Source organism: Salminus brasiliensis, chromosome 10 (genome assembly GCF_030463535.1).
Source record: "Salminus brasiliensis chromosome 10, fSalBra1.hap2, whole genome shotgun sequence".
In the NCBI taxonomy this organism is placed as follows: domain Eukaryota; kingdom Metazoa; phylum Chordata; class Actinopteri; order Characiformes; family Bryconidae; genus Salminus; species Salminus brasiliensis.
This window is the reverse complement of record NC_132887.1, coordinates 39182676-39197467: the sequence shown is the minus strand read 5'-3', so window position 1 is coordinate 39197467 and position 14792 is coordinate 39182676. Positions and strand designations below refer to the sequence as shown.

The window sequence follows — 14792 nt, the reverse complement described above, 5'->3', positions numbered from 1 at the left end:
AAAACAGAGAGCCTTTAGAAGCAGAGGTCTCTGTGGGGTATTTACAGGAGGAAGGGGTTCGGGTTCGACTGCAGGACTGTAATGTCACTTGTTCAGACTTGAGAGTGATCAGTGTCTAATATTTAGAGGAGAACGTCTACCTCTGTGGGGTCTTTAGAGAAGAAGCTCTGTCTCTGTGGGGCATTAGGGGTATAAGGGTGGGGTATTAGAAAGGGAAGGTCGATTTCTGTGGGGTATTTAGATTAGATGATACATGTCTGTGGGGTATTAGAAAGGGAAGGTCGATTTCTGGGGTGTTAGGAGAAGAAGCTCTGTCTGGGGCATTAAGAGTAGGAGGTCTATCTCTGTGGGGTATTAGGAGTAGGAGGTCTATCTCTGTGGGGTATTAGGAGTAGGAGGTCTATCTCTGTGGGGCATTAGAAGTAGGAGGTCTGTTTTTGAGGGGTATTCACAAAAGAAGGTCCGTTTCTGTGGGTATTTAGAGGAGAAGGTCTGTCCCTGAGGGATATTTGGAGCAGAAGGTCTGTTTCTGTGGGGCATTAAGAGTAGGAGGACTATTTCTGGGGGGTATTTAGAGGAGAAAGTCAGTCTCTGAGGGATATTTGGAGCAGAAGGTCTGTTTCTGTGGGGCATTAAGAGGGGAAGATCAATCTCTGTGGGGTATTTAGAGGAGGAGATCCATTTCTGTGGGGTGTAAAGAGGAGAAGGTCCATCTCTGAGGGGTATTTGGAGCAGAAGAACAGTCTATGTGGGGTATATAGAGGAGGAGATCTATCTCTGTGGTGTATTCCGGGGGAGAGATTGTCTCTGGTAGTAATTGGAGCCTTCACGCCTCTGGAGCACATTCGCTTCTCCTGCCTGATCGTCCTGCTTGCGCCGACTCTGACCCGACCACTTAACCTTGACCTTGGAGTGACCTCTGCTGGGAGACACACTACCTGGAGTGTGGCTGGACCAACCGCCTCACTAACTGCAGGTACAGTGGAAATCAGAAGCATTATGAGCTACAGTTGACTTACATATGTGCACGCCGATATAGCATATAGGAAAGAGAATAATAATAATAATATGCATTCAGAAGAATGTGGATGGACTAACTAATAAGGCTGGACGCTTTACAGAGGGTCTTGACTGCAGAAAAAGGGTGAGAGAGAGAGAGAGAGGACAGACGTGTAATATACTGCAGTCACTTTCCCTTATATCTGGGTTTGTCTTCCAAACGTTACATTTGTTTAATACACATCTGCCCTAGTCAAATCAACTGCAGAACTAGAGTATGATAGTACAACCTGAGTGTAATGCAGTGTAGTGTTATAGTCATGTAATACACTAAATGTACTAACCCTTAGTGTAATACACTACGCTGCTTTAGTATAATGCAGTTATTAGAACTACTGAAATGATCGTGTTTTGGGAGTTTTCCCTCTTAAGCAGGGCATTCAGTCCAGTTATTAATATCCCAATATTAGTAAGCAGTAAAATATGCCTTCATTTGAAAGACTGTGGGTTTGGGTGTGTGTATGGGTGAGCGAGACCGATTGAGCTACACCCAGTGTATAGTTTGACTAGTCATTAATGAATAATATGTCTTAATTTGAGGTATTGAGTGTGTGAGTGTGTGTGTGTGTGGGTGGGTGGGCTGGAATTATTAAGTCTATTCAGTCATGATATGGCAGGGCTGCCTGCCCACAGTCCAAGCCACAGTTATGTACTGAAACCTGAGTTTTCCCCACACACTCCTTCAACCCACTGGCATCTGACACGCTTAAGTGTTGTTTCTTTATTCAGTTCCATGCACTGAACTGTGATCCAGATGCACCGTGAGGTGGGGGGCTTCACCTTGCCCCTGGCCATCGGCGGCTTGAAGCGGCTCTGCATGTAATAGACCGAGCAGAAAAGATGCAAGAGCATGCCGCCGCTGTCCCGTCAGCTCTGTAACTGAGGCTGTCTGATCCGAGGAGGGGTATAAACCTCTGACCTCACAGTGATTCAGTCGTGGGTTTTTTTAAGAAACCGTGGTGCACTAAACTAAATCTAAAATAATGGTAAAAATATGCAAATATGACTGGTCTCCACAGTGATGTCATACAGGTACAAACCACAAGCTTCTTCTGCAAATGCCATCGTCAGATCAGCGCACCCAAAATCATCCTGCGGTCCTCCAGAGCAGAGTCTGGAACTGTTTAATCCGGGTCTGATCGTGGCACATCACTATAAGGTTGTTTTGTCATTTGGATTTGAAGTGGTTATCCTCACACCAACTTCAGACTCCGGTACTCTGATTTGGGTTCAGCTTTGATTTGGGCTGATTTGGGCACTCAGTGCTGTCGTTGAAAACGGCTCTGGGGGTTTGTCCACATGCTCTTATGGAGTTTCTCCTTTAAGTCTTGGTTTTTCTAAGAGCACAGGTTCCAAACACTAAAATGAACTAGGTCTCCACTAACCACTATGAGGAACTGGAAGAACCTATCATTGAAGAACAACTGAAAAGAAACTAGACTCAAAAGGAGCAGCTCCTTCAGAGGTTCCTCCTCGTGCTTTTAAGGAGTTTCTTCTTTTGAGTTCTGATTTCTGAAGTGTTTTTCTTCTTGCTTTAAGGAGGTTCTCCTTTTCACACTTGGTTCTTTGTCATACTCTTGGGGAGGTTCTCCTTTTGCCTCTTATTTCCTCTCAGAGGTTCCTCCTCATGCTTTTAAGGAGTTTCTTCTTTTGAGTCTTGGTTTTTATATTGTTTTTTTTCACCATGCTTCTTTTCCGTCTGAGTCTTGGTTACTTATCATACTATAATGGACTTTCTTCATATTAAGCAATGGGTCCTCTCTGAGAAACCAAGACTCCTTGAGAGAGGATGGGTAAAAATGCTCTTAGGACGTTTTTTTCCTTTTGAGTCTTCGTTTCTTTCAGTGGTTCCTGCTGGTTTTAAGGTAAGGAGTTTCTCTAAAGAGTCTTTTTTTTTTTTTCCTCAGTGGTTCTTGCCCATGCTCGGCTCCACGGTTACCTCTTGGGGGCTTTACCCACATGTCTGGAGAAGTAGCTTTAGGGCTGTCTCTGTTTCAACCCTAAACGTTTATAAATGAGTCCACGTCTCAGTTCCTCATAATCATATTGAACAGTTTATGGAGTCGCTTACAGAAGTTACAGAATAGGTCCGTCATCAGACCTGAACAGCTTCTGCTGTTTTGTCTGATTTGGAATTAGGAAATTAGTTTCTGAGGCTTTGAGCTTCTTAAATGATTTGGTATAGCCCTTTTTTTTTACTCTGTGTTCAGATTTTCTTCTTTTGCAAACTCATACGTTCCATAATGAGGTGATGACAAAAGGCCCCCTGACTTTTCTAGTCTGCCTCTCTGTTCTCTCTGGTACGTCTGGTGTATATGCAATGCAGATGTGGTCTGGTGAAAGTGTCCAAATGGCTCTCAGCACCCTCATCCACTCCTCTGTAGGGCATTGGAGATTAAGGTACCTGTGTAGGGATCGGCCGGGACTGCAGACCTAATAGGAGGTAATTGCATGGTGGAAGGATTTAGTGGAAGTGCTGTTGATGTTCGGGGACTTTTCTCCAGCGCTGGGTTTGTTATTTTTCCGCGTGTTTCAGTGAGTGTGTGTACACACTTGCTGGGGAGTTGCTCATAATGGTGGATTTATAAAGTGTTATTTGTAGCATTTCAGGTACTTGTCACACATCAAAGCGCCCGTGTCTGTCTGGCCTGAATCCCCGTCTGTCCTGTTTACATGTCTGTGTGTCTGAAAACAGGAAAGAAAGCTTGAACATGTCATGTGTGTGTGCGCGTGTGTGTGAGTGAGTGCGAGCGCCCGCTTTATAAGCCTTGATCTGCAGCGTCAACACACTGCTGTCGGTAATCAGCGCTCGGAAGCGGTAAGTCATGCTGGTAACAGCTCTTGCGGACGGCTCTGCAGAGATGTGGGCTGGGGATGTGTGAGACATGTTGGTATTTGTGGTTTGGATGGTGTTGGAGAACTTGAACAGTTCCTGGTCATGAAGAGGCTGTGAGCCTGACGCTGCATGTTCTGAGCTCCACTGACCACTTACTCCATCTGTCTACCTTGACTGCTGCATACAGACCACAGCTGACCAAGTGGAGCTTCAATACAACCACTGGTCAGAAGCCCATCTAACAGTAAAGGAATAATTTGGTGATTCTAAAGCTATTCCTTTAATACGCTGTTGTTCAATGGTCAGGACCACCAGAGAGCAGGTATCGTATTCAATAGTCCATCAACTAGATACTCTGTGAGCACTGATGTAGGAAACACAAACTGCTCAGCAGCAGAAGAGCTTCTGAAATGTCTCCTGTTACCTCTAAAAGAATGGAGTGTGAGTGGACACAGTCTTTAAACACTCCACCACAACGTCAGTCAGTGTTCCTGCCGTGCAGAGAATGACCCAACACCCAAGTATTTTACCTGCTCTGTGGTCACTAAAGAACAGGGTGAAAGTAGGCTCCCATATGGTCAGTGAAGCTGACAGACTGGACAGTGAGTGTAGAAACAAGGTGGTGGTAATGAAGTGGCTGGAGTGTGTGTGTATATACCAGCACCAGTCTTAAAAGGACAGTAACAATCTAGGCCCCATATGCTATGTACAACCACGATGGAGCCCATGACCAGCCCTGCTGGGCCAGCATGGAATCCAGGGACAAAACTTTCTGGTTCCCAGTTGTGCTACCCTTACAGGCCCCACATGGATGTTAGTTTGGTGATTAGCTGCCCTGTATTGTGCCTCATTTCCCTAACTTTGGCAAAAATGGGCAACTCCTGTAGGCTGAATCAGCAGATATGTAAATGTGTTGGTTTACATCACAACTGAATTCTAAGTGAGCTGTTTTCTAGCTTTATGTCCGTATATGGATTGAGGGAAAGAATGGTTTTGAAAGCTCTCTGTTTATCCTGCGTATTATATGTGATGTATTATATTTGACAGTGAGGAGCAGAATAAAAGTAAGTCGTTTGTTTGTTTTGTATGATTTTACATATTTACTGTATTGGCACTGTTTTCAGAGCAGAAGACTCTTAAGCAGACCAGCAGATCTGTAAGCTACCAGGGTTGCTGGGCTTTGGGCTTACCTGAAAGGAGCCACTTACGGAGTTACAGCATTACGACAACACAGAGCGCCGTGAAACTGATAACCGGCATGCGTAACCTAATCAAACCATAAGAGCCCCCCTGGGGTCAGCGTGTGAGGGGTTGAATCAGCAGACTGCTGAAACTCCCCACATCCGGCTCTAATAACCTTCACATGGCGCTCTCTCTCAGACTGTTTACACGGCCGTGGCGTATCTCGGTGCTGGTGTAAGCAAAGCCCTAATTATTTTTCCCTGCCGCACCACAGACAGAAAAGGCCGCTTCCTGCCAAGCTCACGGCTCTGCCGCCGTTCCGCTTTGAAGGGCGGCCATGTTTATTTGCGCGGGGGGACTCTGGGGCTGCTGGAAGAGTAAACAGCGGCCAGGGCTGCTGGAGATGTTGCTGGATAGAGATGCAGTTCTGTTCTGCCACTGGAGTCTGAGGCACTTCTGCGGTTCTTCTCTGAAAGTGATACCTCCCGCCCTAAAAAATACTCACACTATAAAGAAAGGAGGCACGCTGAGCATTCCTTATGGAATTCATGGGATGGAAATGAGATCATGCTGCCTCATGGCTATGAGGTTTCAGTCACCAGTCGATAGGTTTGAATTTTCAGACACTTCAGCTTCTCCTTTAAACCAGATCCATGTCTAACAAACCGATTTGGAATCCGTCTGGTTTCAATATAGCCAAATCCTTCAGTTTATGACACTAATGAACAGTTCACCGACCTGCAAAAGATTAACCGTGATAAACTGATTCTACACTAAGCTCATATGTTTGGTATTTGTGACCCCAAATGCACTAAAAGTCTTCCTTACAGTCTTCTTGTCCACACCCCATATGAAGCTTGGGAATTGTACTGAGACGTAGCGGTGACCTTGCAGCAAGTCATTTTAGTGACAGTTCAATGCGAGGCTACCTGGTGGTACAACTGTCTAAGTCAGGGGCAATAAAACATTAAGCTTAAATTCTTAATTGTCTTTTTTGCCCTGTAGGATGTTCTGGAAGCTGACCTTACCTGCCATTCTGGCATGGACTCTCATCAACGCATCAATGGAACCCAAGAAGCCACGGCCACGAGGCTCCATCCCCTCCCCATATAAGCTGAAAGGCAACGAGCTCTCGTCCTCGCCTTCTATCGTGCTTTCATCACTGCCACAGCAACCGCCGGCAAAGCGGCAGAAAGGAAAGCAGGAGGTGCTGTCGTCGAGTCGCGAGGCGCTGGTAGTGACCGAGAGGAAGTACCTGAAGAGCGACTGGTGCAAGACTCAGCCGCTGCGGCAGACGATCAGCCTGGACGGCTGCAGGAGCCGGACCGTTGTCAACCGCTTCTGCTACGGCCAGTGCAACTCTTTCTATATCCCCCGGCACCTCACCTCCCACTCCCGATCTCCAGCTCATCGTAGCCGGAAACCGGCTAACCACGATGCCTCGTTCCAGTCCTGCGCTTTCTGTCGGCCGCACCGGATCACCACCGTAACGGTGCGCCTGCACTGCCCCAGGCTGCAGCCGCCCTATCGGCATCGGAAGGTGCAGAGGGTCAAGCAGTGCAGGTGCGTGTCGGTTAGTGTCAACGACGCCTACTGATTCAGGGCAGGGATGACTGGAGTACCTGCGTCAAAAGACTCATAAGAATAAGGTTGAAGGGACAGTTCCATCCAGTACCAGAGGACACTCATCTGTCTCAAAACTGAGCAAGAGGAGACAGGACAGCCTGGGAATGTGGTTAATCTTGGAAGTCTGACCTCTTTAAGTGGAAGATCTCTCTTCATGCCCACGAGCAGATCTCATTGTGAACTGTGTGGCCTGGGACATGTTAGGCATGAACGCTAAGCCAGTTTCCACAAGAACATCTCCTTCATCCAAAACAGCTTCGGCCTCAGCGAACTTGGTCTAAAACGTGGAACAGATATGGGTTTTGGGCAAGGCAAAGTACTAGCCCCAGTATTTACCATAAACTCTAATAGACGTGTTTAATAAATGACAACATTTGATAGAAAAATAGCAATAAAGGTATATATATATATATATATATATATATATATATATTACAGATGTTTATGATACTGTAGTAAAGTTTAAATATAAGTACACAAAATTCAGATCAATAAATGATTTTATATAATAACTTAATATTATTTTGTGCATTTCAAAGTACGATTTTGAAAAGGAAGAGAAATGTTTCCCGGAGCAAAGTCCTACTGGCACATGCTATGTTATGTTTTGTTTTTTTGTATTATTATGCATATGCTTTCACTATGATTAAAAATGAACAGAACCAAGTACATTCAAATACATGCGAGGCTATTTCATAATCTAGAACTGTTTACTCAAAAAATATAGTTTAATTTTAAAAAACACAATCACACACAGTCTCATGAGGATTCACAAACTCAACTGAAGTGAAACAAAACGTCTGCCAACCTTTTATGGCTGAGTCTAATCGTCTGCAGATGCTTGCTATTAAACTGATTCTGAGACTCTCTGTAATACCAAGTTGAGTAAAAAGACAAAACTAAAAGCATGAAGTATCAGAAGGTTATAGGTCCTTATACGACTCACCTGAACACAAGGAGGTCCTGCTTGTTAAGATGCACTCAGGGTTTACCTGAATGCAGGAGCTCACCTCAGGATGTATTCAGGTTGGTCCTTGAAGATACTAACGGATAGTAGTAGTGTTTGTGTGTGTTACAGATGGCGCCAAGTGGAGGAATGTGGTTTGAGAACACACTGGAGGGGAGGGTGGGTCAATCAACCTGTGCTTGGTAGAGAAAACCAACCTAAAAACAAGCAGAGCTTTAAGATACGCTCCAGGTACCGCTGTTTCCAGAACACATCAGGCTTGTTTAGATGTTCATTTGGATTTTGTGGTGAGAACACGGGAAAGCTTTTCTTCTGACGGCTCTTCCATGAAGGTTATATTACTGCAGGTGTCGCTGCACAGTAGAACGGTGCACCACCTCCCAAGAGTCTGCTCAATCCGATTACGTGCTATGCCGGTAGGGTTGGGACGTAATGCGCGGACGGCGGGATCTCCCCGGCTACAGTGCTTAGCTTTAGCTCTAGCTCTACAGGTTGCTCAGACTTGAAGAGAGGGTGGAGCCATGCTAGTCTAGCCTTGTTATTTGTCAGGGGTATGCTAATGTAAACCTTGAGACCCACTTTCAGGACCGCCCATTCCACATGGAGAGGAGAGCAGTACTGGTGAAACACAGCAGACATTTATTAGAGTTTGGGAAGATCTTCATAGGACATACTAACTAGAGCCAGCTTCACTTCATTAGAGAGAGAGAGCGCTCAGAGTTAGGGGGCTTTAATATTCAGAGTTAACGGCAGCTGCTTAGAGGAGCCCCTGGCTGCTAATTGTTGGGACATAGTTTGAGGAGTGGGAGTGTGTATAAAGCTTGAACATTTGCCTGAGATGACGAGATCAAGCCTCGTTCCTACCGAGCTAATAAAGGTCTGAGACTTTGGGAAAAGTGTTGAGGTGCCCAAACTGTATCACATATATACAGTGGCATATAATCGCTCTCGGCCGGAGGCTCTTACTCACGCTCTTATTCATACAGCTTGTGGGTTCTTGTTCTCTTGAAGGGGACTTCTGCATATGATGGTCAGTACTGGATACTTATCCATATTAATCAATACTGTGAATTATTTTATGTTGTTATGTTTAGAATCGCTATTTAAGGCATTTGTTCTCATTATCAAACCTTTACATCCAAGACCGCAGGAGTCTGTCTGAGGAGTTGAATTTTACAACAGTATGGCTTACAGTTAGCTTGATTGTCTTCTCATCATTAATTAAAAAAAGGTGCTACAGTAGGATGTGTTAGCAGCTTTCTCAGGTCAGTGTGATGGTACGGTAAGTTCGGAGGGGGGAAAAGGAAAAGTCCGTCGCTGCTTTAGCAGAGTTCTGATTGGGATGGGCTTTACACTGTGCAGGAACCACCGGTGACCCAACGCAGGCCTGCAGAGCTTCACATCTTCTGTCCCAGTTTGGCTTTCTGTCAAACAATGGGAAAGAATGCGATGTGTTATTTGTAATTTTAACTACATGGGCAACAGAGATGACCGTACGTAATTTGTAATGGTCAAACGTTCTCAACTAATTCCTCCAAGTCTCCAGTATTATCTGAGATCAAAGTAGAGAACCGAGCGGCACAAACACATGGCATTCGCTTACAACAGCAAACAGCTTCTAATATTTATGCCGTCAACAACTTCAGCATTGTGCAAATAAACACTCCTGCATCTTGCAGCGGAGCTCTGAACCCAACAACTGTAGTTGATTTCTGTAAAGTCTGAAGGATGCTCGGTTAAATCCAGGCATGTTTGTCCACTAATCATTACAGAAACCGGTTAACCCTTAGAACAGTGGTCTCCAAGCCTGCTCCTGGAGCTAGAACCATCCCGAATACACCCCACCTGGTCTAACTCATCACTCCCTTCCGTAGTGCGTCCTGAACCCTGCAGGAAAGTAGCTCTCCAGAAGCATGGGTGGAGACCACTCCTACAGATGTAGTTCTTTTAGGATGTTTTTGGAATAGAACTAGTTGGGGTTCCAGGGTGAATACTGGGAAGGCTGGGGTTCCAGGGTGAATACTGGGAAGGCTGGGGTTCCAGGGCTGATAAATTCTCACTCACCATTCCAGAGGCGTGCTTGGGTTTGACGCTGTAGGCTGATTTCTCTCGCGCCTGTTTGATGGTTTCCTCTGCTGCTTTCAGCCTGAAACGACACCAACAGACTCAGCTGTTCTGGAGAGGATACACCGTCTCGACTGCAGGCCTCTGAAGGCCCACAGTGCTGCATGGTTTGAGAGTAAAGACTGGACCCATTTCTCTCCACTGCTGAGGCCGTGTCTCTCTGCATCTCCTAACTGCTGCAGAGTTGTGGACCGGGCAGTAATTGGGCAGTGGTTGAACTCTCTGAAAAGGCGCTGTAGTTAGATATCTGACCACATATAAGAAATTAGCAATGACAGCTATTATACCCCGGAGGGTCACAGGTTCAAATCCCTCCACTGCTCCCAGACTCGGCCTGATTGGGCAGCAGTCTGGCTACTCTGTCTGTCTGACGGAATCTGAACTGGGGTCGGCGTGCGCTACAGTCTTAGACGTGTGCTCCAGTGGTTCAGGTTATTAGAGATGTGGATAAATACCTAAATCCGTAGGGGTTTGCTGCAAGTGTCTTGACTAATCACAGTTCTAGATAATGTGCTGTGGGTTTCAAAATATACTCAAAATCTTCAGAAAAAATATTTAGAAAAACTATAATCATGTCAAATGATGAATTTCTTGTCATTAACTTTTTAATTACTTCTATAACGTGTGTGTGGTTTTTAGGCTTCTAAATCAGCCTTGATTCATTTAGTATGAGTTTTGGATGCTGTACCTTTAACCCTTATCTACACAAATTATCCTTATCGAGCTTTCTCACAGTCACAGTGCGTCACGTCCGGCTCTGAATAGCAGCGTTAACTTTTAGCCTCCCTCACAAATCTTCACTGAGCTTCAGCACAGCCAACAGGAGGCCAGTTAGCATGTCTGGAGGTCCCTCCAACACGGACAAAAGGCTAGCTTGTCTTGCCTGAGGTTCTAAACATTAGTGTGGGCTTGTAGTGTTTGTCCCTGTCTGGCAGCTGTAACTCCTCCCACATCAAACCAGCTGATAAACACACAGTTAGTAAGAAAGTCTGACCGTTCCTTCAGCAGAAGTTTGTTCTCCCTCTTCCACAGCTCTTTAAAGTCGCTGGAGAACTCGTGCCACAGGGAGAAGAGCGTGTTTGGGGAGACCTCCTTCTCGCCTGCCTTGGGCTTGACTGAGAAAAACCTGCTCAGTTCCACGAAGCTGCAGAACATTGAGAGAAAGAGCGTGAGGTTAGGAGCGAGACGCCACTGACTGGGGGAAATTTTATACTATGAAAATAAAATAAGGCCTTATATAAAGGCTCGACGGCGGCCTTTTCCCTCTGCCTCTCCGTGAACTGCGGGTTCTGGTGTGTTCCGTAATGTGAAGAGACAGTGTACAGAACAACATTTCAGGACTAGAACACTGCTTCCATGGGAATTAACGGACAGGTCATATTTATCTTATTTTGCTCCTTGCCTTTAAAGGAGATGTTACTATCAGACTGCCTAGTAGTCTCACACACACACACTTAGAGAGAGCTCTGCAAAACAACATGCTAAGTACACTATGTGGACAAAAGTATTGGGACACCTGCTCATTCACTTTTTTTCCCCCTAGGGTTAGGGTAGTAACGGTCAGCACTGCTGTGAGGACTTGACTGCACTCGATAAAATCGTTTATAAGATCAGAATGTTGGATGATCACCTCATCTCCAACTTCCAACTCGTGAGGTCCTCAAGGTCCAACTCGAACTGCTCTGCAGCTCAGTGGTGGGGGGGGCTTTATACACCTCTAGCCCACAACTGGCATTAGACATAGTACCTTGAACTTTTGTCATTTTTCTCATGACAATGTGTGAGGGGTGGCAGGACACATTATCCTGCTGAGGAGGGCACTGCCATCTGGGAACACCTTTACACCATGAAGAGGGGTTCCTGATCCTCAGCAGTGGTACAGTGGTGGCAGGTGAATGCCTGGACCCAGGGTTTCTCTGGAGAACTTCCCAGAGCATCACACACCTCAGACACATCCAGGTGAGCTGTAGCTCTTCTGGTGGTAGGGTGAAAATGTGATCGCCTTCCTTGCCCTTGTACATCGATGACCACTGGGCACCTGAAACCCTGTCACTGGTTTGTGCTGTTGGTTCATTGGTGCAAGAATACACAGGATACAAGTGTAGGTCTTTACCATTTCTGTGTGGCAGCCAGCTGTTTCTCCTGGGCCTCCAGTTCAGTCCTGGCTGAAAGACAAAGAAAAAAAACCCAAAAACACTGATCACTCACATCTCAACACAGTACATACACTATATGGACAAAAGTATTGGGACACCTATTTTTTCCCTGTTTCTGATGAAATCAGAAATATTAAATATGGTTTATCCTGCTTTTGTTGGAGTAACTGTCTCTACTGTCCAGGGAGGAAGACCTTCTACTCGATTTTGAAAGAGCATTGCTGTGATCACCATCCATCCTTCCAGAAAACACTGTTCCACAGTTCAATGCTGGGGGGCTTTTTTATTTTTACCAAACCAGTGGTTAAAAAACTTTTTTCCCCTGATCTACCAGGGAAACACAGATCTGTGAACCAGGACAGGACTACAATTATCAGTCAAGCGCAGAGTTCAGTGAAAAACTCAGCCTGTAATTTTCTCAAAGGATGTGGGACAGAGACTTACCCCAGGACCCCCTGTAAATCTCCTCGTCCCGTTCAGATAGGGCTAATGACAGTTTTCCTTACAGTATCACAGTATACTGAATCGTAACCCCTGTATCGTGACACGTATCGTATCAGCAGGTTCTTGCCAGTACGCCAGTTAGCCTAGTACTTCAGGCAGTCGGTTTGAGCAGGAGATGTCTCCAGCAGCGCCAAGCAGATTATCACTGTGGTTGCGAGTGTCCCGAGGCGCAACACCCCATCAGAGACATGCAGGAGAATTAGCAACAAAAGACGGTGGGATGACCATAGACCAAACATCACCGCACCACAGAGCCAGCCTCAGAGCCAGCCTCTCCCTCTCGCTAACCTTCTCTCTCATTCTCTAGTTTTCTCTTTCTCCTTCCCTTCTTCTGTTCCATTTCTCTTGTGGTTTGTTTCAAGCTTCAGAAAAAAATAAACAGCAGTCCGTGGCAGCCCGAGACTGGCAGACCCCTGGAGTTTCACAATCACACATGAAACACCCAAAAATAAGACATCACTCCATCATTGGTTCCCCTCCACCCCTCTGCCAACGTCTCCGCTAACTAAAAGCAGGGCCAAAGGGGGGGTTCGGCGTACAATAACTGGACTGACTGCTTGGGACCCCAAAGGAACCCCCACCCCCTACCCCTGCAGTTTCTGGATCAAAGAAAGAAGGCAACATGAGTGAACGACCCCACCTAGATACCCCAACTGAGAGAACACATGTGGGCATGGTTATAAAGAGATGAATACAGAAACAGAGAGAGTGAGAGAGAGAGAGAGAGAGAGAGAGAGAGACAGAGAGACAGAGACAGAGACAGAGAGAGAGAGAGAGAGAGAGAGAGAGAGAGAGAGAGAGAGAGAGAGTGTGAGTGCGGCAGCGGCTTTTCTAGTCCAGCCCTGGGGCTGCAAAATCTGTCCAAATGTTTGTGGACACCCCTTCTAATGAGTGCATTCAGCTACTTTAAGTTTCACCCATTACTGACACAGATGTGCAAATGCACACACACACAGCTTGTCTAGTCCCGGTAGAGAAGTACTGCCAATAGAATAGGACTCTCTGGAGCAGATCAGCATGAACCTATTGCCACCAAGCTGCCCAATGCCAGGCGTGGGCTAGAGGGGTATAAAGCCCCCCAGCATTGAGCTGTGGAGCAGTGGAAGAACTGTGTGATGGATGGTGGAGCTCCATCCAGTACTTTTGGGATGAGTTGAGGATGAGGTGGGGTGGTGATCAGTATCCTAACCGCATTCATCATCATCTTGTTAAAGGCAACCAAATTCTCACAGCAATGCTCCTCTAATCTAGTAAATCTAGTAGAAAGTCTTCTTCTCTGGACAGTAGAGACAGTTACTCAAACAAAAGCAGGATCAACTCTTAATACTCTTGATTTCTGAAAAAGCAGTGAATGAGCAGGTGTCCCAATACTTTTGTCTATATTGTGTTTAAAAAAAGAAAAAAAGAAAACTGTAGATCATACACTCCTACACTCCTAGCAATAAATCTGACAGCGTGTGTACTGAGTTTCAGACGCTGATGGACAAACAACTTCTGTCAGACTCATTTCAGCTGTAGATTAGCCAGGACCGCTGGTGTATTGTGTGTGTGTGTGTGTGTGTGTGTGTGAGAGAATGAGGGAGATAGATAAGGCCCATCCAACATGGTAGATTTCCAATCACTAATAAAATCAGCTGATATAAACATGGTGAAAAGCTGCCCTACTTGGCCAAAAGTATGTGGACACCCAAACTTACCAGGCAGTATGTTTAAATCCTGAGGGTGTCTAGAATAGAAAACTGATAAATGGTTGAATAATGAGAGTTCCAGCAGAACCAAAACAGAGCTGGAAAACAGGCCAATTCCCAAATCCCCAAACTGTTACATCACAGTCTTGACATTCCAGGAGAATATGGTAGGGTTGATACTGGAGAGCAGCTCATCGCCTCCAGACTCTGCTAGTTATGAGAATACAGGTTGCTACAAGAAAGTCAAACCTGTGCATGCGAGTGGGGGCTCTCCAGTTTGCTAACACCCCATCATGCTGTGTGTATGTGTGTGTATGTGTACATGTTTGGTGTGCATCTCTTACCCTGAGTAAGAAACTGCTCCATTTTGTCCTTAAATGGCTGCAGGTGTTCCTCTGAGGACACGACACACACCTTCTCCATCTCAGATGAGCAGGCTGTAGACATGGCAATGACAGAATAGGAGATTAGTCCTTAAACACCTCAATAAACACTAATATACACTAGAATAGGAGATATAAGTCCATAAACACCTCAATAAACACTCCTATACACTAGAATAGGAGATATTAGTCCATAAACACCTCAATAAACACTCCTATACACTAGAATAGGAGATATTAGTCCATAAACACCTCAATAAACACTCC

General features: G+C 45.6%; 2 protein-coding genes across 2 annotated transcripts in view; one reads left to right on the top strand and one right to left on the bottom strand.

Moving 5' to 3' along the window:
- The first annotated feature begins 224 nt into the window (after positions 1-224).
- On the top strand, positions 225-7116 carry grem2a (gremlin 2, DAN family BMP antagonist a). Its single transcript, XM_072690594.1, has 2 exons — positions 225-976; positions 6083-7116. Exon 2 carries the CDS (start codon positions 6084-6086, stop codon positions 6672-6674), a length of 591 nt encoding a protein of 196 aa, XP_072546695.1. The 5' UTR covers positions 225-976; position 6083; the 3' UTR covers positions 6675-7116.
- Positions 7117-7214: 98 nt separating this feature from the next.
- fmn2a (formin 2a) overlaps positions 7215-14792 on the bottom strand; it is a 41388-nt gene continuing 33810 nt past the window's right edge. The window contains exons 15-19 of the mRNA XM_072690063.1: positions 14487-14579; positions 11908-11959; positions 10789-10938; positions 9735-9816; positions 7215-9094 (exon numbers count right to left, since the gene is read on the bottom strand). Of these exons, the coding sequence (XP_072546164.1) occupies positions 9068-9094; positions 9735-9816; positions 10789-10938; positions 11908-11959; positions 14487-14579 (404 nt within the window). The 3' untranslated portion in view covers positions 7215-9067. The remainder of the gene's footprint in view (positions 9095-9734; positions 9817-10788; positions 10939-11907; positions 11960-14486; positions 14580-14792) is intronic.